At 38.3% G+C, this 27424-nt stretch overlaps 1 protein-coding gene across 9 annotated transcripts in view; it reads right to left on the bottom strand.

Moving 5' to 3' along the window:
• Nucleotides 1-27424, bottom strand: part of cngk (cyclic nucleotide-gated potassium channel) — a 53956-nt gene that overhangs the window by 22501 nt on the left and 4031 nt on the right. For 8 of the 9 annotated variants that reach the window (XM_087277336.1, XM_087277340.1, XM_087277342.1 and 5 more), the window contains 23 exon segments: nt 26934-27213; nt 26751-26850; nt 26023-26108; nt 23795-23873; nt 20693-20867; nt 20445-20609; nt 20184-20330; nt 20029-20091; nt 18429-18543; nt 18191-18327; nt 18018-18083; nt 17805-17940; nt 14837-14950; nt 12101-12273; nt 10493-10635; nt 10314-10423; nt 9459-9591; nt 8770-8886; nt 8287-8386; nt 7996-8142; nt 4550-4612; nt 4247-4368; nt 4004-4161 (listed from right to left, as the gene is read on the bottom strand). In XM_087277336.1, coding sequence (XP_087133462.1) covers nt 4004-4161; nt 4247-4368; nt 4550-4612; nt 7996-8142; nt 8287-8386; nt 8770-8886; nt 9459-9591; nt 10314-10423; nt 10493-10635; nt 12101-12273; nt 14837-14950; nt 17805-17940; nt 18018-18083; nt 18191-18327; nt 18429-18543; nt 20029-20091; nt 20184-20330; nt 20445-20609; nt 20693-20867; nt 23795-23873; nt 26023-26108; nt 26751-26850; nt 26934-27213 — 2929 coding nt within the window. 9 annotated transcript variants of the gene reach the window in all.

Here is a 27424-nt window from a genome sequence, read left to right as displayed (position 1 = left end):
GGGTACCTTTTCACAGGTCCGCAGCCGCATGCCCGCAACGCACAGCCCCCCAGCCCGTGTTGGAAGTGTCTGCTGAAACGACAACAAGACTGGACGCCTGTTCTAGAGACACCCAGGCCTGTAGGAACGAGGGGTCGCTCCAAGGGCTGAGGGCGCGGCGACACAGCGCAGTAACAGAGACTCGGTGTGCGCGCGCGTGCCATGCGCGTCTGGGGACTCGATCGTGAAGCCAGTGCTGAAGTGGTCTCATATAGAATAATCCGAGCGGCATGAAGCGGCTGCGGATGCCATATGCCCCAGGAGCCTCTGAAATAGTTTCAGTGGGACCACTATTTTACTGTCGAGCTCTCTCAGACAGTACAGCATCAGCTGAGCGCGCTCTCCGGAGAGGCGCGCTGCCATGGTGACCGAGTCCAGCTCCAGCCCGAGAGAAGAGATCCTCTGCACGGGGGCGAGTTTGCTCTTTTCTCGGTTGACCTGAAACCCCCACAGGTGGAAGTGCCAGAGCACTTTGTCTCTGTGCATAATCAACTGCTCCGAGAGAGGGCAAAAATCAGCCAGTCGTAAAGAAATTGAGTATGCAGATGCCCGCGAGCCGAAGGGGCGCTGAGGCACCCTCCGCGGGCTTGGTGAGGACCCGCGGAGACAGAGAGAGCCCGAAGGGGAGGGCTTTGTATTGCCAAGCTCGACCTTCAAACGCAAACCGCAGAAACTGTCGGTGGCGAGGAAGAGTGGAGACATGGAAATACGCGTCCATCAGGTCTAATGCTGCAGACCAACCCAGAGGACGAACGCACCGGAGGATGCGCTTCTGCGTGAGCATTCTGAACGGCAGCTTGTGCAGGCAGCGGTTCAAAACGCGCAGATCTAGGATTGGCCGTGACCCACCGCTCTTTTTGGGCACGATGAAGCGTGGGCTGTAAAACCCGCTCTCCATCTCGGCTGGAGGGAGCGGCTCGATTGCATCCTTCGCCAGGAGGACAGCAATCTCCTCTCGCAAGACAGGGGCGGACAGGGGGCTGACCCTGGTGAATACACACCCGTGACTTGGGGGGCCGTTTCGCGAACTGAATCGCATAGCCGAGTCTGATTGTGCGTATGAGCCACCGCGAAGAGCTGGCCCGCGCTAACCAGGCAGGCAGAGCTCCCGCTAATGGACTCATCGCTACAATCGCTGACGTACCAGCAGTGGGGCAGCGCGGAGTGGGTGTGCTGATCCGGGAAGCTCGCGGGTCCCACGGAAAAGCTGGAGGTGAGATATTTGCTCTCACTCCAAACCCGAGCTCCAGAGGGGAGGCTCGAGGGGTGGGAGAAAGGAGACCGTCCTCCCAGCGCTCGTGAGCCACTGGCGAAACGCACCGAATCTGCAAGCTAGAAAGCATAGCGTCCCAGACTGGCAGATTTCGGGCTGTCACATCTGGGGAAGTGAAAAGTGCCCTTTCATAATGTTTTCATGGCAGTAAAAAGTGCCGTTGGAAATGGGGCCCCGCCCTCCAGCGGGGAAAGAGCAAGTTCCCTCTTCTCCAGATGGCCTGTCCCAGGGGCACTTCGCGGTCCGTTGCCGGACTTAGCGGCGTTCTGGGCAGGGGGCTGCCTGCTTCCGAGGTGCCCGACGCGCTCGCTTCGCCGGAGGCGTGTGCGGGGGCGGAGCAGCTCTCGTAGGCGGGCGCCTTCGGCGAGGAGCAGGTATGAATGGCACGGCGGGCGGAGCGGGCTACGGACCGCCGATAAGACATCACCCACCAACTGCTCTCTCACAGCCTTGAATTCCTGGGTGAATTCACAGACAGTGTCGCCGAACCTGGCTGGGGATATGGGGAAGTCAAGAAAGCGGACTTTGTCGACTTTGCGCATATCAGCCAGGGGTGGCGCTCCTGGACCACTAATGTGGACATCGTCCTCCCCAACGCACACGCAGCGGACTCAGTAGTCCGAAGAGCTAAGTCGGCGGCGGTGCGAAGCTCGTAAGCCTGGGTTGGACCCACCCTCGTGCAGCTCGGCCAGCGCCTGCGCTTGGTAGCGCTGGTAGGTGGCTATCGCATGCAAGGCGGAAGCAGCCTGGCCCGCAGCTATGTAAGCTCTAGCTCCGAGGGAGGTAGATAACTTACAGGCTTTGGATGGGAGACGAGGCGGACCCCGCCAAGAAGAGGCGCCGCGCGGATTTACCGCCATCGCGCACTCAACCTGAGGAATCGCCACATACCCCCTGGCTGTTTCACCGTCAAGAGTGGTTAGGGTGGAGGAACACGCAGCACGAGCAGAAAAAAGTGCTTTACAAGACCGCGTGAGCCTACTGTGCACCTCCGGGAAGAAGGGAACGCCCCTCTAGTCGGTCCGGCCGCGGAGCTGGGGGATAAACCATCTCCAACCCACGGCCGAAGCAGCCCGGGAAAGCACGGCTAACATGTCCGTTTCAGGATCCGTAGTGACAGCGCTCACCAGCCCGAAGGGGGCGAGCGGGTCTGGATCATCATCGGACAATGAAAGCCCACCCTCCGATGCCGCGGTGGACATCTGGTCTCCGGTGTCATCGGGCGTAAGGGCTACCATCTGTTAGACGGATCGCTCCCCCCGCCCGAAGCTTGGATAGAGCGCTTAGAGGAGCGGGAGGTCCGCGGGCCCGTGGGCAACGGATTATCTCTCGCTGAAACCCTCAGATCTGCCCGAGTGTCCGCTGCAGAGCAGGGGACAACTGGGGTGGTTCACCCTTTTGCAAAGGCTAACCGCGATCTTGCGCAACAGTCATGGCATCGCAATGACGACATGAACTGCCCGCGAGCAGCGCATTAACATGCTGGACCCCCAGACATGCAACGCAGTGCCCGCGACCATCATCCGAGGACAGGAAACCACCGCATCCAGAAACGCACAGTCGGAGCGCCGTCCTGATAAGGACGTGCTGCACGACTGTGTTGCTCTTTCTGTGAAGTTTGCAACTTTATACGCACCGCTCTGGAGGACCGGACCCAAAGAACGCCAGGCAAGGGAGAAACCCAGCTCGACCGTCTGCCACTGCGTGTACACACTCTGGACCGGGAGAATGCTCTCGTTCGCTCAGAATCGCTGGTCACAGCAGGAGGAACCCTCATCGACTCGATCAGAAAGTCTCTGAAGCGAAAAGGATAGCGTCTGCTGGCGCCAGGTGAGCTTATATACTCAGTTGATTGCTTATGCCGCTCACCTGCGCAGGCTTGCGCTGCCAATTCATTCTTAATTGGCCCGTTCAATACTCTTTCAGACGAGTAGCTTCTGAACCGAACCTCCCAATGCGTGGATTTTACAATCAAATCCACTTATAGTGCTGAAGTTCCCCCCGAAGGGGAACTGCAATAGGTTTGTGAACGAAACACAGATTGCAGAAAATTATAAAAAATGTCAACAATTAAAACGAAACTATTCTGCAAAAGAAGATTGTTCATTTTACTGAATATTAACATTTGCGAAATTGAATTGAAATAGGTTGAGGTATGTTGATCTACTGGGTAGCACGTTCGCCTCACAGCAAGAAGGCTGGGTCGCTGGTTCGATCCTCGGCTCAGTTGGCGTTTCTGTGTGGAGTTTGCCTGTTCTCCCTGCGTTCGCGTGGGTTTCCTCCGGGTACTCCGGTTTCCCCCACAGTCCAAAGACATGTGGTACAGGTGAATTGGGTAGGCTAAATTGTCCGTAGTGTATGAGTGTGTGTGTGTATGTGTGGATGTTTCCCAGGGATGGGTTGCGGCTGGAAAGGTATCCGCTGCATAAAAACTTGCTGGATAAGTTGGCGGTTTATTCCGCTGTGGCGACCCCAGATTAATAAAGGGACTAAGCCTAAGTTGATCTACATTTTGTTTCCGGAAAATAGTTTATTACTATTTATTATCTTAAAAATACAACTTTTGTTTAATCTTTTTTTATTAATCAGAGATCAATCTAAAAATATTTTAAAATCTTTTACTTGTAGTATGCTAGACAATTCTATGATCACAATTGACACAGTGTCAATTACTGGAACGGAAATACTCACAGCATTTTGAATTGCTGGAATTTCTACTGCCTTGAAATCTCATTGATGCGCTGTGCGTTGGTGAATCTTGAACATCGCTTTGGCTTTCCTGTAGCTTCTTTGCATCCTCCACCAATGTCGCGTAGCGTTGTGGATTAGCACAGGATTGCTTAATTTGGCTAGGATTGACAATAGAAACATAGTTTTAGCTATTTAAAAAATTTTATCTAACATGTCATTTGTTTCTTTGTTTATGAAGAATACCTTTTAAGCCGGGGATGTTTCTCAAGAAGTACTTTGACCTTGTCAAAATCAATAACTACAATTTTACAGCATGTCATAGCGCGTACAGTCAGTGTGGCTGGTTTGCCAAACAAAAATCCGGCCTGCAAGAAAAAAAAAAAGCATTTAAATAATGTATAAGCTGGGCTAATCAAACCAGAATTGTGACAGACTTAAATACATGTTGAGACACTAGTTGAAATGCAGTTTACTAAATTAAAACTTCCGATAGTATCAGCCCCTAATGCAGTGCAAGTGATTGATAGAGAATAATAGAAACATTACCTCTCCGAAAAACATTCCCTTATAATAATGTCCAACAATTTCTGAAAGGTCGTCTTTCAAAATCTATAAAATATAAACACAATTGATTAATCAACAGCAATAATAATTAAAATAAACTCTAATCAAATGGCAAGGTTATCTTAAGTTCTAAGTGCTTATGAAGCATCTCAGAACAGAAATATTTGTTTTAATAATATGAATAAAGCATGTACATCACCTTATTTTTCAAGTTTTACATTTATAAAAAGCCACATTACACACTATATGCAAGGTCATCTTCGAAACAAGTGTAATGGGAAACTTTACTTTTAAAACATACAGTTGAAGTCAGAATTATTACCCTTAGTTGGCATTTCTGTGTGGAGTTTGCATGTTCTCCCCGTGTTCCTCTGAGTGCTCCGGTTTCCCCCGCAAGTCCAAAGACATGTGGTATTTGTAAGGTGCTACTATTTTTTAAAATGACAATAGATTGTAGAATTTAACTTTTTCCTGACTGATTGATGAAGCCTGATGATGGTTATGCTGATTTCACTATATTTATTTACCGGTTATACGATAACAAATCCTCAGTTATGACATCCTGGTGCCGGGCCTGCTATAGGGATACTTTATTATTTGTAGTGAGAAGAAACAAAAGCGCAAACTGTGGATGAAAAGAAAACCTGGTTGGGGAGACGGTGAAAACATATTGTGTTCTTCAACCAGAAAAGATCGCAGACACGATACTGTGACGGCATTTATCAAATGAACGCAGTTCGTGTTTATGATCATTAATATTAATAACATATTAATAACTCCTCTCTCTTTAGACTTTAGGTTATAGAGCTTGTTCTTGTCAGCGTAATATAGGTTTAGGGGAGAGCGGGGAACAAAGTAACACTTTTTGGTTTTGGTCAAATAATGAACAAAGTAATAGGGTTAGACAAATCATAATATTTTTATCAATTACACACAAGCCTCTGCTACATATAAGCAATGGAATCATGATAGCCGGACGTATAGTTTCTGTGCAGTATTATCAAAAGTACCAGGAGTAAAAATGTTACCATTTACCTCACCTGCGGGGCAAGTTGTAACAGACAGGGGGCTAGTTGTAACATGCTTACAAAGGCAGATTTCACAGTTAATTTAAATTATGTTTACTTTAAATAGTAGCTATATTTCCTCAGTAATTTGGCTCATTTCTTTTTTTTATTCTACATAGCACCGTATGCTTATTTATTTGTTTATTGAATAAACACATTTAAATCTATTTGCATTATTATACATGTATCCATTATTATATAATGCATTTATTTGCAATATTAGCAATAAAAAATTTTTTTTCCATAAAATAAAATATTTTCTATTAAAAAAACATTTTCATATCAAAAGTTCTCAACATTACACTCAAAATTAAAAAAAATATATATTGTGTTAGTTTAATTGGTGTCCAATAGTGTGTGGCTTAATTGTAACACCTTGTTACAACTAATCCCGCTGTGTCATGTTTTCCTCAAAACTGGCTAGCAGTCACTGTTTTTACATCTTTCAAAATAGTCATCTTTTTAGCCTAGAAGACGGTGATCATAACAATATAAGATTTTACTTAAATACTTTCACAGATTTTTTTTAGATAAAAAACAATATCGACTATAATAAAAAATACTTTTATGCTGCAAAAAGTTTTCTCCTGTGTTTCTCATTCAAATTTCACAGAACTTTTTCAACAATTGCACGGTTTCCGCTACATTCATTCTTCCCTGGCGGGGCGCCACACCAAAATTCCTACCGCCATGGCTACATTACAACTTCTTATTAATTCAAAACATTCATTCATTGTTGTTGTTGTTGTTTTTAATAGTGGGTTATAATCGCACCAAACGCATTAAAAGGTAAGTGAATTATAACAGCGCGATTCGCGAACATTTCTGTTCTCGTAGTAGGACTGTGCGCTATTTGTTTAACACTTTAAGGTGACGTGCTGAAAGACAGACCGACTTACTTACAGGTGGGCGATGCATGAGACAAACACAGATGAGCTCATAAGATGAACACAGTTTCCATAATTATACTTTACTTACAGATAAAGGTCTGTGATTTTGCATGCAAAGACTTTAACGTTATCTTGCTGGAGTTTACTGCCATTTTACTTTACTTCAGGACTCATTAATCCCACTCTCTAGGGCTATTGGAGACATTCAGATATATTCCTAGCAAATCTAATTAATGTATGAGACATACTCACTACATAAATGTGCTAAATCGCACTTCAGCAGTGTTTATTTGAGACCCCACCAGATCTGCGCTTGATAGCGTTTTGTGCACGAGTAGAGGAAATCGGCGCGCAAGCAGAGATTGGCATGCTCATATTAACTTTATATAAATGCGATCTGACGTGTAATACTGCGCTCACCACATTTCTCCATTTGTCATTGAAACAACGCCATAGGTAGTTGGTAGATTTGTGTAAAAGACCTGCCACCACAGCTGGAAAAAATCCTAGAGGAAACACTGAATTGGCAAGAAGATTGTGGTGAAAACGTCGGAAGCATGCCATAATTAACCCTGAGCAAATACCTTAAAACTCCATGTTACATTTAAACCCGAGTTACTTTGTGCCCCGTGCTATTGCATGTACGAATCAAATTATAAAAAATGATTAGTTTTTCCTTAATTGCATCCTTTCCGCAAGGCCAATTTTATTTATTCATTCTTTAAAGTGGTGAAGACAATATTAACTGCCAAAAATGTTCCTCCCTTACCACTAACAGATTGCCCATTTTGGCATGAATCCAAAACGTTCCCAGATTGGCGATGTAACATTTGGTTTTACAAAAATATTCATGGCTGAACTTGAACTTGCTGAAACGTGTCTTATGTTATATTCTAACAGAAATGAAAATGAAAAAAAAATAAATAAATACTACTGTTTTGCTTCTTACGCTTTCTTTGCATACCTGAAACTTGCCTATAGCACTTATTCATTGTTGCTTTTAGTTGTGTAAATTGATTCCTTGTCCTCATTTGTAAGTCGCTTTGGATAAAAGCGTCTGCTAAATGACTAGATGTAAATGTAATACTTGGCAACATGATAAAAATTTGTGTTTTAGAGTGGTTGATGTCACATACTACTGCCGGTAGCATGGACAACCGTGGTGGCACGGTTGTCACAATGACCATCACAGCCCTACTTAAGGAGGCTAATAATATTGACCTTCAAATGGTTTTTAAAGTAATTTAAAACTGAATTTATTCAAGCTTAGTCTTATTTGTTTTATTTGTGGCAATTTCTTCACAAGACAAAATATTGGCGGAAATACTGTGAAAAATTCCTTGCTCTGTTAAACATTGCTTGGGAAGTATTTAAAAAAGAATTCACAGGAGGGGGAATCATTCCGACTTCAACTGTATGTGCATACAACTGAGATATAAACAGATTAAAATGAATCAAACATTGTGCTGACCTGACATGTTCCCTGCAGAATGCAAAAGAGCTCTGTGCTGAGAGTGTTACTGTACTGGATGATTTCACCTTCAGGAAACGAGTAAATAACTGAAGTTAAAGCAAGGTTCTGTATAAATGACTGTTCAGCTTCTGAGAAGAACGGAATCTGTAAAGTGAGGAAAAGAGCAATTAATGAGCCAGCTCTCATCATTCTGCAGACTTTTACAATTGAGTTTGGATTTAAGATAAAGGTGAATGGATCTAAAAAAACAAAAAAATCTTTTGAAAGCATTTTTAAAAAAGCACTGACCTGTGACAGAAGCTCTCCTCTCTCCGCCATGAGGACACTGTGTTTAAGCTCAATTGACAAGTCATGCATTAGAAAGGGTCCTCCTGGGTAAGCTGCACCTCTGAATAAAATAATAATAATAATAAATTACAGTACCTAACTTAAGATAGCAAAGCAATTAATTTGTCAATTAAATACATTCTAAGACCCCACAGACACCCTGTCTGGAACTAATAAACATCGTTTGATAAAAAAAATTCTAAATAATCATTAGACTGAAGAGCATATTATATAGTATAGCAGAGAGTATACTAGTGTCGGATTACTAAAATGTATTTTTATTTTCTTGTTTTTACTGATGCTAGTGACTGTACACAATCTTTAGTTAGTCTCTTCATCATATGATGTGACATATTAATTATTACAATGATTTTTCTAGTCATTAGACATCAAAACTAAAGCAAATATGGACGGACAAATGGACAAAACAAGATCAAAACATACTGATATTTGTTCCACAGGAGATTCATGTAGTTTTTGACTCTTATCTGTAGGGAAGCTGCTACGCCATGTCGCTCCATAAATTGACGCATTTCAGAAAAAACATTCTGAAAAGTCAACCTGATCAAAAAACAAGAGCATCAAAGACTGCTGAATTGCTGAAAATGAATTTGCACATCTCTTTTGTTACAGTTTTCAGTTAGACAAAAGAAAGAAGATTATTACTCAGAATTTCTGAATAACAACTCAAACTATCTGAACATACTCCAATGATCAGTTGTTCAATCAATTCTGATAATATGTGTAATGACTTTGTATCTTTGTATACGTTTATTTTAATGTGCTGAATGAACTTTTTCAGAATATGTATTGTATAGGGCAGTGTTTCCCAGCCCTGTTCCAAGAACAGTACACATTTTCAACCTCTGCCTAATCAAACACACCTGAATCAACTTATCGGAGCATTAGAAGAGACTCCAAAACCTGAAGTTAACAGGGGTTAGATAAGGGAGACATCCAAAATATGTACTGTTGGTGTGTCTCCAGGAACAAGGATGGGCAACACTGGTATAGGGTGAATTCAGGTCAACTTGAGCACTTTTTCCCTTTGAGATTACCAAGGAAAAATGTCCCAATTGACCAGAGGTCACCCTATATATTTAAAATTAGTAACTGTTTTTAAATACACTTACCTTTTGGCATTTCTGTCAGATATTGTGGCACACATCAGGCCAATAACATAGGTCAAAACCAGCATACCAATAAGACCAACAATCGCTGCCAAACACTGTTCTATCAAAGAGCCAGGTACAATGTCTCCATATCCTGAAAAATAAACACTGCATCAGGTTTTTAGTGCTTTAGTCCACATTGCTTTCTACTTGAAGGAAATTGGGACTTTAAAAGGTCTTTTTAAAACCTTTAGAACAGTGGTTCTCTAACTTTTTCACTAAGTACCACCTCAGAAAACAATCGTCTCTTCAAGTATCACCATAATGAGCAGTATTGAAATACAGTGGTGTAGTAGTAGCCCAGTAAAGCAGCTACAGTTCTGCACAGTTCAAAAACGTGGCAGATTAATTCCTGTTATTAAGAATATTTATTATTGTCAGCCAGTTTAACCATAAATAGTCTGAGCGTTAACACTGTAATGTGCTTATATGTAAACAAACAAAACAAAAACAAACTAAAAACGTCAACATTTAAATTAAAATGTGCTTAAGGTAAAAAGAAAAGTGCTGTACTTAAATGTAAAGTATTAACATATAGTAGCTAATTCATCAACACCTGAAAATGTTGCCTGGACCTCAGAAATATAGGCTATATGTCATATAATGAATATTATTATGTCATATTCACATATAAATCATTATTGATAAATTTTGAAATATATGTAGCATGTACCACAGTTTGAGAACCACTGCTTTAGAAGATAAGCGAACCTAAATTTTAAGGAGAATTGTTGAAAAAAACTTTTGAGTTTAAAGCAGTTTAATGCAAAGTCACTTTTATAAATATATGCACTTTTATGCATATATAGTCCTTACCGACACTTGTGAAGGTCGTAGTTGTCCAATACACTGTAATTATATAATGTTCGAACGAGGACTGAGAAGGTTTAAGTCCAGCATTCCATGCCCACGATTCCTCTAGACATCTTAAAAGTAAATAAGAGGTCTGAAAACAACTGTTACTAATTTATGAAAAAATTCTAAAATACTATTACCTTTTGTTGTCGCAGGCTGACAGGTACAACATGCCAGCACAAAAGTGCAAACTAAAAAAAAAGATGAAGAGGCATTTTGCTATCCGTTGCTCGTACAGGTGGCTGTACAGGTCACATTCGTTTTGTCTGAAATACAGATAGATCTGAAAGGACAAGTCAAAAAAATAAATAATTATATTCACAATTCAATAAATCACCTGGGGCCTCATATACAAAGACTTGCGTTGAATTCTTACAATTACATTGCGTATGCACAAATCTGTAAATGTGCGTACACAATAATACATTCAGATGTATGAAACACTGCGTACACGGAATCCTACGCATATTCTCTTTGTACATCCGACTTAACGTGAAACTGAGCGCACGTGCACAAGCGCAAAACCCCTCCCTACCTACTCCCCTTAATAAATATGTTAATGACTCTACTTTGGCAAAACCAAACAAAAAAGCAAATGGCAAAAGCAAGCAAAAAGAGAAACTTTCAACAGAATGTGAATTGGAGGTGCTGCTTTCGGAGGTAGACCGGAGAAAAACTGTGTTATTTGCAAGTTTGTCCTGCGGAATTAATAACAAAAGAAAAAAATAGAGTGGGAGAGCTTAGCTGACGTGGTTAATGCAGTTGGGAGTGAACATTACACTGTAAGTGAATTAAAAACAAATGGTCCGATGTAAAGGTGTAAAATTTTGTAGTGTCTATTTCAGCTAAGTGCAAATAGCACACCTCGTTGGAATAAGCTGGCTGAGTGATTCCCACCCATCACCGTTTGATTGACCGAGACAAAATAACTAAAGAGAGCGGCAAAAAGTAGCGTGAGTGGCGTAGCTCGTAAAACGCATGACAACATGTTTTGACACGTTCGATCATGAACCTTGTTCAAATCCAGCATCTGATGAACTCATTCTTCTTTTTTCCCTCACAACATATCAGATTTTGCCTACTCTTCATCATGAGGAACACAAGTAGAAATCATTAATATATGTGTGTATTATGTTAAGCGCATTTGAGCATCACATATTATTTGCACATTTTTTGAATGGAAATGTTTCCGATTCACGTATGCAAATTCGTCTCCAGATGGCGCCATTATAGCAATGTGCGTGAAGTCAATTGCTCCAATTACACAGGGAAAAACGGCAATCGCTGCAAATTGCGCTTTAATGTTTGGCTTGTCAACTGCATGGTATGCAAACCTTATATACCTGCTAGACATGCGGATGATCATATCCCATACAGCTGCCATTGCACGGCACGGCCATTGCAGTGTGCAATTTAACATAATTTCCTCTAGGAGTCACCAATGGAAATAAAACAAACACACATAAGAAATGCACGTATGCCAAGCATGAAGTTGCGTGGACCAGCGCACATTCTTACGTTCATTTAATCGTTAGTAAATCCAAACGTGAGCGTGAAATCTGGCGTATGCAGTTTTTATGTATGCAGCGTTGATACATGAGGTCCCTGATCTCTAAATCTAACCCATACATTCAATATATTATCACAACTACAAGTCATCTTTAAGGCACCGCAAGAATCATTTCTATTATAAGCACTAAAAAAAATTAAATAAATAAATAACTGTATATAAAAAACATTCAGTATACCCTGCGAATCAAAAGAAGTCTGTTCAGCCTGACTAGGCATGAAACTGTCCAGGGTTCTGTAGCGCCGAAGGCAAAAGAAATCAATTCCAAGGGCAACAATGCAAGAACATCGTAATAAAAGTTCCACGACTTTCGATAGACTCGAAATATCACTGCTAAATCTGTTACATGCCCTGCAAACAAAACAAAAAACATATTGAGCTTTATGAATCACTTATTAATATTACAATTGACCACATGCATGGAACATTCTTAAGCCAGCAGGAAAAAGTCTAATGAAAGTTTGATGTGAATGAACCGCCAACTTTTCCAGCATACGTTTTATGCAGCGGACGCCCTTGCAGCTGCAACCCACTCTCATTCACAGCCCCTCTAAGCAAAATCTAGCAGGCGTCTGTAGATCTGCTCACGCTCCGCCTCTTTGCCCTTGTTTAGTAACCCCCCCTGTGGTTGGTGCAATGACTTGCAAACAAAAGCCGCTTTTCCACTATCGTGCTGAATCGTTCTTTAAACAGAACTGTTCCATTCCGTGCCAAACCGGGCCAGACAGCACGGATACGGTTTCATTTTCCACTGTCGTGCTGCGACAAAGCTCTTTAAAACATTACACAAAACGCATCAGTAGTTCCCTTGGTAACGCAATGTAAACGGCTCCCTTTGTTCAATTAAAGTTAAATAAGAGCCGAAACTATTTATTTATTTATTTTTCATAAAAGCAAAAGCATGTGACTAAACACTGTTATGCCGCTCTATCAAATAGGGGTGCTAAATGAGCACCCTTATTTATTTATATGTTGCGCAGCTCTGGCTAAATTTTATTTGGAGGGAAAATTACCAAAATGTAACGTGATGATTAAAAATAATTGGAGGGGAAATAAATAATATTTAAAATCTCTGAACATAACAGAAAAAAAAACAATGATAGGACAACAATAATAGTGCATTTGCATTATAGTGGCAAAAATATCATTTTGGACAGGCTTTGTCAAAGGTGAGCGGGCACTTTCACTAATAAAAACACAGCACATAAATTATTTCATTTTTAACAATTAATTACATTACACTGCGTATTTATATCAAAAGTTGATAATGATATAAAATATACTACATTTTGATAGTAAAATGAAACCATTTAAGCGATGGTTGTTATTTGTTTTACTATTCAAACATTAAATAACGAATGCAGCAAGTGAAAAAAACGAATATGAAACAACACATATATTGCAGGATTTAAAGCATATAAAGCACTAAAATGCTGCTTTATTATCTTTTTATTTTGATCATTTTATTTTTATTTTTATAATTATTTTTGTGTTCATTATTAACAAGCTGTAGGCGAAATATTGCTAGACGTTTTAGAAAATATTTGCGTAGCTATATTAAAGATCACCACAAAAAAAAAAAAAAAACACAGAAACATCTTACATGCCTCATAAATGTCATATAACTTATGTATAACTGAATCATATAATTGCCTATAGCTGAAATGATGAAAATTGCTCATTTTGTTTTTATAAAACATTTGTCAAAACGTATTGATATTTTTTGAGTAAACAATACTGACATTTAAGAATCCATATTAATTTAATTCATTCATTCTTTTGACTTGTTTATTAGTGCATATGCTATAATATAAATCATACAACAGTACCTTGGACAGTTACAGTGCCGCTCCGTAAAGCTTTCAAGCAATGTCTTTTGAACGGCCGACATTACAACACGAACACGCCGTCCTTCAGGTGGTCTCGCCGGTATTAACAAGCTGTCCTGGCTTTTATTTCAATTATTTCCTCGTTGTTAAAAGAGTCTGCAAGTTCGTGTTCCATGGATATAGTGATGTTGTTGTGGAATTTGGACATCGACGATGCAAAGCGTGATTTTATTCGCTTTATTCGATGCGCAGAAGGAAAAAAAAGTCAGCAGCGCAAGTCGTTGGCATGTCTCTCCCGGATCAGAGCGAGTTTTGTGCTGTGGAATACAGCGCTGCGTGCAATAAACTCACATTCAGCAGGCGAAGTAGGTCTGTATTCAAGTCAATAAAATAATAACTTTAATGAATAAAATATCTTCGTTAGAATGTGATGAGTTATTCACTTCTCTGCCAGAGACTGCTCTATGGTTTTAAAACCCTTTTCAAACTGTATCGTTTAGACCTGGATCGTTATTTTATATTAAATGCACTGTAGTTTATTGAGGATGTCTGATGACTAGCGCGCTTCTGCTGAGCCAGCTGTGGTAGCTTAGCAACCGAGTCGCGACGTCAACACACAGAATCTGTCAGCACAGTTCAGCACGGTTGTCTAACCGTGCCGAGAATTCCGGGCCGAGAACGGTTTGTAATCGTGCCGCGCCGTTCCAGGCTCAAGTGGAGAAACAACCGTAACCGTACCGAAGTGTTCTTAGAACGGTTTGGCACGATAGTGGAAAAGCAGCTAAAAAGGCGACAGTTGGCCACGCCTACTGGTAGCTACTTTTGCATTCTTCAGAAACCTATTGATGACGTCACAGATACTACGTCCATATCTTTTAAAGTCTATGGTTTACACATATCAAGCTGCTGACCAGAAGTTGGAAGCATCCTCTGTACGCATAATGGGCAATTCTTCGTTCTATGAAAAAGAGATCTGTAGTATTTACAGAAAATGTTATACATGTTATTATTATTATTATTATTATTATTATTTTTGGCTTAAAAATGCTTTGATTACAAAAACAAGAATGAACATAAAACATTACCGTCTTTTGTAAACACATCAGTGCGAAGATTGACAAATATGTCAAATGCAGCGACAATGTAAATCAGGACTTTGAATACAAAGTAAAAGGCACCCCAGTCTTCAGTGAACACTCCTTCACAAGCAAGAACAAAAACAGACAGCAAATATCACACAAAACATTTCAAATCTTTAAGACACATTTTTTTAATAAGTTAAAGGGATAATTCACCCAATAATCAAAATGACACCATCATTTACTCTCCTTTGTGTGGTTTCATGGTTGTAATGAGTTACATAAATATATATATATATATATATATATATATATATATATATATATATATATATATATATATATATATATATATATATATATATATATATTGAAGAATTCTGTTTTCATTGTTTTGGTAAAAATCTATGGAAGTCAATAGGTAGCATTTTTTAATAAGCTTAATAGCTTATTATGTGTTCACAACAACAGAAGAAAGAAACTCAAATACGTTTTGAACAAGTGACAGAATTTACATTTTTGGGTGAACTATCCCCTTAAGATATACAGTATATTTCAGCTATACGCTGCTGAAAACAGTAATATGACTAAATAAAACACTAATACATTTGAATAAATAGATACAATAATAAAACAGTAATTAGTTGATTAGAAAGGGAAAACTGCATTGATGGCGACATGGTGGCTCAGTGGTAAGCACTGTCACCTCACAGCAAGAAGGCTGGATCAGTGGGGGAAACCGGAACACCCGCAGGAAACCCACGCTAAAACTGGAAGAACATGCAAACTCCACACAGAACCAGCAACCTTCTTGCTGTGAGGCACTAGTGCTAACCACTGAGCCACCGAGTCGCCCATTTCCAAAACATTTAGTTGATAAACCTGCAAGGAGCTGCTCACCTTAAAGAAACACTCAACACACGGGCTAATTTTACAACTCCCATAGAGTTACACAGGTGAGTTTGACCTTTTTTGAATCCATTCATCTGACTTCTGGGTCAAACGGGAGCACTTTTAGCTTAGCTTAGCTTAGCTTAGCATAGATCTTTGATTCTGATTAGATCGTTAGCATCTTGCTCTAAAATCATTTTCCTCTTTAAAGTCTTCTGTTAAAATAGGAACTTCTGTAGTTATATCATTCACGAAAACTGACAGAAAATGACAAGTTACTATTTTTAAAGCTAATATGGCTAGGAACTATACTCTCATTTTGGCGTAATAATCAAGGAACTTTGCTGCCAGACCATGGTTGGAGTAGACGCAATGTTTGTTACGCCGGAACGAGTATAGCTTTTAGCCACATCGGCTTAGAAAATAGCAACTTTTCATTTTCAGTCTGTTTTAGTGTGCAATGTAGCTATTGAAGAATAACGCTTTCAATAGGTAAAACAATACGAACCGACTGCAATAAGCCAAAAGACTGGCCAGTCATCTGCAATTAATTGATGCATCACTAATCTTCTGAATGCAAATTTTAGACTGCACTAGCTTATAGAGGTCATCTGGACATGGTTGTCGAGACCCGAAACACCCAGTAAACCCAGGGTACATCACTAACAATGTGTCTAATTTGCATTAAGGTGTATTTTAGAATTAGATAACCTTAAAACTAATGGCGCATTTACATTAGGTACAGTTGCCTTGAACCATGCCGAAGCACGCTTGCCCCCCCTCTCCTCTCCCCCAACAGCCTTCACTCACATTGCAAGTTATCTTCCGAGCCGGAGCACGCTTACATCATCGATGATGCAACTGTTTAGTTTAACAGAAAAAGAAGCTCTCTCGCTCAGCACAGTGGACATTGCTTTAGTTATATGGCTTTGTTTTATTTTTAGTCGTTTGGGATGCAGTGACACACAGTCAAATATTTTACAGAACAGATCAACAACTTTTGACGCTCATAAATTATCATAAAAGTCCTCGTGCTGCATGTATTAGGAGGTTTGCTGAAAGTGGCAGTTGACATGCAGCGAGTGGTTTGTGTCTTTAATAAATTATGACAGTTCATGTTTATTAAAAATAATTTTTAAGAAATCCATATGAAACATTAAGTGCCCTAAAAGTGACACCACTACACTGAAAACCCTAATAAGTTGATTGAACTAAATTGAGTAAACTCATTGCCTCATTTAATTGAGTAATGGAGTCTCCCAAAACTTGCATTTTTAAGTTCATTTAACTTGACGGTTTTGTAGACTATATTTAAATTGTTCAATTCACCAAACTTGGTACTTAAGTAGATTATACTTAAATTGTTCAGTTCACCAAACTTGGTACTAAGCAAAAAAATAAGTAGCCATTTATTCACATTGTGATGAATAATTACACCTGAAGCCATTTGTTTTCTGATTTAAATAAAAAGACATTGTACTTAAAAGGTTGCACATATTATAATTTTACAGTCAAGGTTACATTTGTGAAAATGGCATTTTTTATGATTAATTAAGATTTTGAGCTCACTACACTTGAAATCTTAAGTTTTTGCATTTTTAAGTTAAATCAAGTTAAATTAACTCATATTTTAAGTGATAGCACCAAAATGCAAAATTTTAAGTTATGTTCAGTCAACTTTACTTAATTGTTTAAGTTAAGACAACAGGCGCACTTTGCACTAACACTACAAGTATACTGCACCAAGCACAACACCTCTTCCAATCAGGCCAGGGCTGGCCAACTGAACCATGCCTGGGCCCTATCTGGAGCACTCAAACTTGTCAAACGAACCAGGAAATGTGCCCAGGCACTGTTTGCATAGCATAGTGAAAGTGCACCCTAAAATGTTGATATTAACACCCGAAAAAATGACATTTTGACATTAGGAGACCTTTTAAAACCCTAAAGTCTTTGTAAAGCTTAATATAATATAAAAAAAGTTTGTTCTACATTGCTAATATGTTGTTTGGAAACAATGCTTAGTTTTTCAAATGATTTTAACCTTTTGAAAATCACTGCTTTAAATCTAACAGAAACATACCTTTAGCATCTGCACTGTGGGTGAAGAAAAACACCCACGCCTCCAGAAAAACTGAAACGGTGAGGCACCAGCTAAAAAAATACCTCCAGGTCTTGATAAAAGCACTTTGAGGATGGAAAGTTGTCTTCCAAAAAGACTAAAGAAATTGACACAGTTAGTAAAAATTAAACGGCACAAAAATAAAATAAACATGCAAACATGCACAAAACTCACATTCATTGGAGGAATCTGGTTCGATGCATATTCAAATGATGCTGCAAAAATCCTCTGTTCTCTTGGCTAAAACAAAAGTGTTACAGTCATCTAGGACAATATTCATATGCATTCTAGGTAATTAAATAAAAAAAAAAAATTTGCCAAACCAAAGCAGACATTCAGTCACAAACCTGAAGGTTGATCCACTGCTCCCTTTCAAAAGCAACATTTTGTGGGATGGAGGCAAGTCCAAATATGTACGCTTCTTCTATGGGACACCTTAGGTTTTGAAGACGTGTCTTGGCATCTCTAGAAATCTGAACAGCAGCTTCAGAGATGAGAAACTTTATTAATGCACTATAATGGATTTTTTTCTATAGGAAAAACAAACCATCACAAACAACTGAGCATTTTAAAAAAAGTTATTACCTTCAGGGAACTCATCAAAGAGTGAAAGCAAATCCTTGTGTTCCAATATGGTAATTTCACACAGTGTTGATGCACGGATTGTGACATTTCTAGGAATCTCATACAGCAAATGGACCTGAAAAGGTAAATACAACTGAATTAGGTTTTAGACTACTCAATAAAAAGAAAGTGAATAGTGATCAAAGCTAAACGGGAACATTGAACATGAACAAATCCTTACTATTCTAGATTCCTTAGATGCATCTTGGAGCCCACTTTAAATGTGTTAATATATAGTCAACTAAACGCTGTTCACACCAAGCATGATACAACAATAAATTCACACTTACAAACTCAAATAAAATAGTTTATTTTTAGTTTGTGCTTTTCGTTTGGCATTAGTGTGCATCTGACCAGTGAATCTTTATTACTAAAATGTATTCATCCAATCAAATTAATCTAGCAATTGCAGTCAGTAAAGTGGAATAAAAACAACAAACTATTTTACAGATATACTATATTCTGTTTATGTCTATTTTCATTTTGTTCCAAATGTTTTGCAGTTATAAAATATAGCTTATGTATAAAAAAAACAGTTAATTCGGATAGTAAAAACATTGTGAATTATCTTTTATGATACAACAAATTTGTAAGGGTGTCACGATCCACCAAATTCTCGATTCGATTACATTTTCGATTCTAAAGGCACGATTCGATTCGATTTTCGATTATGAATAATTAATTAATTAATGACCAATTAATTATTTGTAGACTACCGTTTAAACTACCTGACCTGCATGGTCTTTGTTTTACCCATAAACAAATCATACAGTAAATGAATAATGGCAAGATACACACATAATTACCACCTGTCAATCACTTTTTTCTGCGGGACTCGTACATAGGAAGTGATCTGTGTCGTTATAATGGCGTCGGTAAAAAAGATGCACAACCAACAGGAACCAGCCAACAGTATCTGAGGTGTTCGCTAAAATGACTAAGTACAAGTGAGTGAAAGATTGAAGCAGTCCTCTGACTGCCTGGACCTGCTGTCTCGAGCGCATGGCTGTGTCTGTGTGGTCACGTGATGTGCATTTTCAGAGGTAGAGAGGAAGGAGGGCTGCTCAGAAATGCTACACGCCACTGTGGATGTCAAATCGTTGTCGTTCTAAAATGCCATTTAAAAACAAAGACAGTGTAAACAGGGCCTGAGTGTGTATTTTTCGCGAGCGGATTTGCAACGGGGGTGGGCGGAGGATTGCGATGCCGGTGTTGTCTATCGGACGAACCGTACGTAATACGTACATAGCAGAGCTTGCGAAACTGTGTTTTTTTTTGTTGACAACACGAACGTTGTCAACATAACTCACAGGAAATCCAAAATTCTTACACACCTGCGACTTCATTGAAAGAGGAGAGCGTTTAAGTTCTGTCGGCAAGCGCCAAGCTGACGTGACATGGGGGCGTGGCAGCATCGACGATTCTATTTTTTGATTCGATAATCGAAATTGAGCATAAATTTCGATTGATTTCGATTAAAAATTGAAATCGTGACACCCCTACAAATTTGTGCAAATTTCAATGTGTTTCTGATTTAAAGTTGTAGATCTGTACAACATACCTCTCCAAATAATGTGCCAGGTAGCAGCGTTGCGATCTCAACCTCAGGATTCTGACTGAAAACCTAAAAAACAAAGCAAATGAATTTCAAAACGTCCTGTACTTTAAAACGCTAAATAAATTACAGTTATTCTCAAAGATTTATGTTAGCCATACCTGTACATGGCCATGCTTAATGTAATACAGGTTTTGATTAATTTCTCCAGCTTTGGCCAAAGTTTGTCCAGGAATGTATGTGTATGTCTTTAATTTCAGGGACAATGCCATTTTAAAGCCATTTGCTGTGTTTCTGAACAGCTTAGCCTAGAAATGTAAAAAAATGTATATTCTCTTTAAAATATACATTGAATTGTTAATTCTTGTGATGTTTTTAAGAATAAATGTTTTAAGTCCTCAGCCACTTTATTAATAACTCACTTTTTTAATCAGAGATCGGTAACAGCTACTTGAAATATCTTCACGCAGTACATTTGGAAGATCGTCCATGAGTCCTGTGATGTTGCGGCCCTTCTGGTGCAACCAAAGGTAGTAGTAATAGTGGTGCACCATCGTCTGGATTTCCATGGGTAAGTCCATATGCATCTTTCATTAAAAGAGTTCAATTCAAGGTTAAATAAACAGTAGACATGTGACAAATGGATAACAAAAATCTCTCTATTACAAACCATATAATGAAGAACAGCCTCAATTCTATGGTGGAACCTTCCTCTTAGTGAAGCCATGTTGCTTATGACTGTGCTCAAACTAGACATGCTGAATCCGAAGGCCAGCAATCCGAGAAGCATCACAACAGATGCAACTGTGGACTCTTCTAAATTTGTGGCATGTATATCTCCATAGCTGTTCAATGTAATTTATTAAACAATATGATAAAAAACAACATCTTACGACCAGCGCATAAATATATATGGCATTGAATTTATCACATATGCGCCGAAATTTTATCAAGTTACATTTTGATCATTTTCCCTCTGATAAACCAATCCATACTTAAACAATGCTGCCTACAACTATGCGGACACCTATTCATTGTACATATCGCTGTCAATTTTACATTGTCCCGTTTTTATTTTTTATTTTTTTTATTTATTATTATTTATTTTTTTACATTTTTTTTTTGAGGAGATATGCTGTTGTATTTTGTCGTTGTATTTGCACTGTCTGCATTTTGCACTGTCTGTATTATGCACTGTCATTTTATTTGCACTGTCTGTATTTTGTACTGTCTGGAGCCAGCACCTAAGCTTTTCACTTATCATAGCACACGTGCTACTGATGATGTGATAATAAAAGTGATTTGATTTGATTTGATTAAAATTTGCCCAGAGCCGCACAACATATGACCTTAAAATAAATATGGGTGCTTTGACTTGTAGCTATATTTAGCACCCCTATAGACCTTCTTCTTGGCTGCTACATGGAGGGCATCATAGCGACCAGCGTCTTCCGGTAGAATGTTTAGAACTTCTGTTTACAGTGTTTACAACTGGTAATTTGCAATCCAAAAATGGGTTTCAATAGCGTTTTGAGTGGATTACACTGTTTTTGTGACACAACTTTGAAAGGTGTGTGTTAAAGCCGTTATAATCTGTCATACGTGGTTCAAGCGAAAGAGAAAAACGTTCTCCAAGTTCATGTGTCTGCCATCAGAAATACAGTGTGTGTGTGTCGCATGCAATACTTCACTACATCATGGAGCAAACCAGGTTACTGGCATGAAACTTAACAGATTAACAGTTATTGATACTCTGCCAGGCCCGGATTGGCTAATCGGGAGGACCGGGAGAATTCCCGGTGGGCCGGTCCGTTTTTTGGCCGCGAGGGCCGGTGTCCCTAGCTCCAGAATCTGTTGCTCTCAGCAGTCACACTTTTTAAATTAATTTATTATTTACTTGACCACAGTCTTCTTATTCATTATTTTACCGCAGCTCTGCTCTTTTTATATGTAACCAGCCTGCAGGTTAATGATGATATAACTCAGATGAGTCACTTCTCTATATACAACTGTTGTGGTCCAGTGGTTAGCACGTTAAATTATGATGCTGCCGACCCGGGTTTGATCCTCGACTGAGTATGTTATTATTATTATTTTTTTTTTCAATATTTATTATCAAGACATATAATACTGTTAGGGTTGTTGAACATTTAAAGTTCTAAAGCAGCTGTTTTCTCAAAAAAAGACGTGATAGAGTATTAGAAACTGAATTGGAAATGACCTTATTTTAATATAGTCCGTCTTGAACTGAGGTGGGCCGGTCTGAGGCTTGAAACTCCAGGGCTGAAAAAGAGTCCCACTCCGGCCCTGTACTCTGCTGACTGATTTGCATGTTCATTCTAATCGGGAACCGAGTGTGTTGTTTTTACCATGGTTTGTGTTTTTCTGTCATTTGCAAATGTCTCTTTATTTTCACTTTGTCACAGTTATTAAATCAATGTGTTAGTGGGGCATTAGGCTACGTGTGTGTGTCAAACATTTTGGTGAACTACATTTGTTTGGGCTGGTTATATATTTGAAAGAAAGAGAAAATGTTGAATTTAGCAATGACAAGGCTTCATTTAAAGGGCAGAAGATGCCTTGTGACAATGAGGGAAAAATGCTTCACAGCAGTTATTTTCCATCCTATTGCATTTATTAAAATGATCAGTTTAGGAGGTGGCGTGATGGACACCAGTATTAGTTCAAAGATGATAAAAGCAGGTAAAATAGATAAAAACTCGTTTCTAAGCTGTCCAAATGTGACTGTGTAAACGCAAAAGCTGCCGACCAGAAGTTCTTAGCATTCTCCTTGCGCATACACGCAAAGAGTAATGGGTAACTTTGTGTTCTAAGAAAAATGTCTATACAAGAGAGTGGCATAACAGTGTTTAGTCACGCGGCATGAACATGAAAAAACTTTCTACTTTTATTTAAATTGAACCGAACAAAGGGAGCCGTTTACATTGCTTTACAAGGCAACTACTACTGATGCATTTTGTGTAACGTTCCAAATAGCTCTGTTGCAGTACGACAGTGGAAATTGAAATCTGTGCTGTCTGGCCTGGTTTTGCATGGAATGGAACGGTTCAGCATAAATAATGATTCAGCACAATAGTGGAAAAGTGGCTACAATTTCTGCAATCACACAAATGCTCCCAAATATATTTTGAGGTCGCATAGATAAAACTTCGGATGCACATGTGACCAAAACAGTTGGAATTTCAGTGAGCGCATGCAATTTTTTTTTGTTTGATAGTTTAGATTAGCGTTGATTTCAAATGCCATAAATCTGTTAATATAAATCTTTTAGTAAGAGTGCTCATAATTTTTGGCTGGTGCGCCTAAATTTGGCTGGTGCACTTACATTTTTGAAGTTAGGAGCACCGGTGCTACCAAGCAAAAAAGGATCATTTCGAGCCCTGCGTCATTATATTTTGTAAGTGGCAGCTGAAAAAATCAAACTTCATGCATCTTCATAAAGAATTTGTGGGTGTGCGTGTGTTTCAGCTCTGCTTTCATATAGAAATAAATGTGATACTGCAAGATAAAAGATATTTAAAAGTACGTAGAGGGATAAATAAATAATGTAAGAAAGGAAAATAGTTTTTGAACAACATTACGTTAAGTAAATGACCTAAGTCCATTCATCCATTTTAAAAACGAGGCTGCATATATTTTAGTGGTATGATGAGGAGCTGCAAATCTTGCAGAGAGAAAACAAACAATTTTAGAAAATATATAAGGAAAAATAGTAAGCACTACTGTGACAAATAGCAATGAGAGTACTTACCCTATGGTGCATAGTGTGATCACCGACCAGTAAACTGAAGTAGCATACCACTCCACATCAGAAATGCCTGTCAGATTGGCTGAAATTGAAGATTAAAAAAAATATTCGGAAATATGCTGTAATACAAGAGAGTTTTAAGACTTAACACACTGCAAAAACAAACCTCTGAAAAAAGACATCACTAGATTTTTAAATCACCCAATGATTTTAAAGATATAAGCTTGATCAGGTCAGGTGTACACTAATATAAATGGAACCGCTTTAATAAATTAGATCTGTGGAAATGACTAATAGTAATAAACGGCAGTAAATGGTCAAACTGCTTTCTCGACAGTGCCAAAGAACCAATCTGAACACAGATACTACTACCGCGAAGGCATTTTATCATTATATATCACAGCCCCACACTGTCTGATGATGCATTGCATGCCTGATGTACATTATTTAAATACAAGGACACAAAAGTGCTTTCTATCAATAAGATTTGAAGGGCTCTAATTTTGCAATTACGAATAAACCAGACCCAAAAATCCTGTTATTTTGGTGTTTTCTTTTGTTATTTATTTTGTTTCTATTTAATATTTTATCATCAGACAGTGTGGGGCTTTGATATATAATGATAAATGTGTTTTGGGTAGTGGTATTTGTGTTCAGATCAGTTCTTTTGGCGTTGTATCGAAATACCAGGATATATACAGGAATCCTAAAGAAAATTTCAATACCTTTTTTAGGACTTTTGAAAGACCTTCTCAGAATATTTTAAGACATCATCAAAACGTCAAGTTCTAATCATTATCAAACCTTTAGCTTGATAAACAGTTGTAGTTAAATAAATCATTAAAGCATGCAACAGAACTCAGATAAGCTTGAAAGAAACAAACCTTGAAAGAATTAATTACACGGTTGTTTGCAGCCACTGTTTAAACTCATTTTTTTCTCCAACCAGGAGTATGCAAACCTTAATTTTCCCATTTTGCCATCTCACCCTCAGTTTATGAGCGACAAAAAAATAACAAGGGCTAGAATGACCGCAGTAACGCCATCACTCAATTATCAAACGTTTTTATAGACCATTTCAATGTGGTCATGTCATCGGCCCTTGAACATTTCCTTCTTGTTATTAAATTATTTTCATCACTGTAACAAGAGGCAATTCAATCATAACTTTGTGTTAAAACAGCTAATCAGATATCATAACATTATTTATCAATATGTGGTCTTATTTTGGATTATCAGAAGCTATAGAAATTAAAAATGTAAATCAGGAAATGTGAATTTATTGCACAATTTATCCACAAACCGACTCCAAAAACATTCAGAATGCCCTGACATTTGAGTCGCTTCGCTGACCTTTAAACTCCTCCTAAAATCAACTATAGTTTTCTCTCTGTCCAATGACAGTGATTTGAAGCGAAAGTTGATTGGTTGCTCTCAAGTGTGAACTGTTCAATGGCATTTTTTAGCTCGATTTTTTTTTTAACTCAAGAAAAGCATGTGGCAATAGAACAAGAAAAGGAAGTGACAAATAGAGTGAAAAAAAGCATTTGCCTTTTTAAAAAAACTATTTAAACTGTGCATTTAAATGCATTTAAAATTATCTATAAATAGGCTTTTTATTGTTTGTATACATTTGATTAATCAGCGTTTTAAAACATGAATTAAATAAACACTGATAAAGTTGTCTTATTATTTATACATTTAAAAGTTTTTTTAAATGCTTTGTTTTAATGCTTTATTAAATGACATTTAAACACACAGTTAAATAAACACATTTAAATAATTCTATTTATTTGTCCATGTAAATTGCAATTTATTTATACACATTTTAATGCTTCAATTATTAAATTGATAATTTGATTCTTCATTTTATTTCTAACTGGCACTCCTGGTCCTCCATACAAAATGATCTGCTAAAAATCAAAGACAGTGAATAAGACATCTTGAGCCAATAAGATTCCAATGGTTGCACCACTCATATGTGAAAGAACAAGGTCAATATTACAATATTTGCATTACCAGAAGTTTTTTGACATTGTTTTTGTCTTTCAGAAGTGCATGCTGTGCAGTGCTACCAATGGTAAATGCTAAATAATGTCTGCATTTTCATCTTGTAATCTATGCCTTAAATCTAATGACCTTTTTAACCAAAATCTTCCATAGAGCAGTTCTTAAAAACAGTGAGACACATTTAGTATGTGTTATTGGAAATTGAATGAAAAAAAAATTACATTCTGAAAGCAGCAGCAACCAGTTGTCGCCTTTAGTGCAAACCTTCTTATTGCCTTTATAATCTGCATCACACACCTGATTAAACCTGAAATGACAAGACATCATTACTTTTAGCTATGCAATTGTTTTGGTCCTTATTTTAAAGTACAATTCATGCAATTAACAAACCCTTAACTATTAATTTTAGTTAAAAAAAAAAAACTACCAATTAGCTGATAATATCATTAAAATTTATTAAAATATCATTAATTAAAAATAAGATTTTACTCTATATGTGCTAATAAATAGATAATATCTTAATTATAGCAGGTAATAATCCAGCAGTAAATGGAGTGAATTGTTTCTTAAACTATATATCTTGGAATTACAATAATAATTGATTGCTATTTTAACATTAAGCGGTTAAAAAAAGAGAAGTCTATTTTTCTGTTAACAAAATAAAATTGATTCAAGGCCAATGTCTTAAGGCAGACATGTCCAGACTCAGTCCTGGAGGGCCGGTGTCCTGCAAAGTTTAGTTCCAACCCCAATCAGACACACCTGGGCTAGCTAATCAAGCTCTTACTAGCCATTCTAGAAACATCCTTGCAGGTGTGTTGGAGCTAAAAATCTGCAGGACGCCGGCCCTCCAGGACTGAGTTTGGACACCCCTGTCTTAGGGAAACACAAATTGTAGTGAAAAGGACCGTCATAAGGGTATGATATCTGTCCATTTTTTCAGGCTTACCAAAGACAGGCTGAGAACTGAACAGACAGGGCCATAATAGAAAACATCCTGAACGCTGTGAGTAGGACCTTGTTTGTGTCTGGTTCCTTACTAAAATAGGCTACAAGCAAGAAAAAAAAACAATTACTTGATGCATGATAGTAACAGGGTAAATTCTATTAAGGACATAAATAAATAACTTACAAATGATAGTAAACAATCGGAACACTCGTAGACATCTACTGGCCTCCAAAAACCTCATATATGGGTGTACTTGTTTTAATGCTTGGAAGGGTAAAACAGACAAAAGATCGAAAAAAAACCAAGTCCTAAGGTATTTCTTCCTAACTTTCTTTGGGTCTGTAATAACTACTCCATGGACTTCATATCCGATGAAAAAGCGTGAAATGATGTTGATGATGAAAATCACATCCAGAATGTATCTCATGAAGCTGAGCCCTGAGATGTCAGAGTTGAAAAACAGCTGGAAAATAAACAGGTAACAATTTAGTTTAGTTACAATTTACAGCATTTACTACTGGCTTATTACTTGCTATTCATTATTATATTAAATGTTTATTATCACAGATAATATAATATATACTATTAGCCCCCTTTTGAATTTTATTTTCTTTTTTAAATATTTCCCAAATGATGTTTAACAGAGCAAGGAAATTTTCACAGTATGTCTGATA

Source organism: Danio rerio, chromosome 13, assembly GCF_052040795.2.
Source record: "Danio rerio strain M-AB ecotype USA chromosome 13, GRCz13ab, whole genome shotgun sequence".
NCBI classification, from domain to species: Eukaryota; Metazoa; Chordata; class Actinopteri; order Cypriniformes; family Danionidae; genus Danio; species Danio rerio.
The sequence above is the reverse complement of the archived record's forward strand: the minus strand, read 5'-3'. Positions and strand labels throughout refer to the sequence as shown.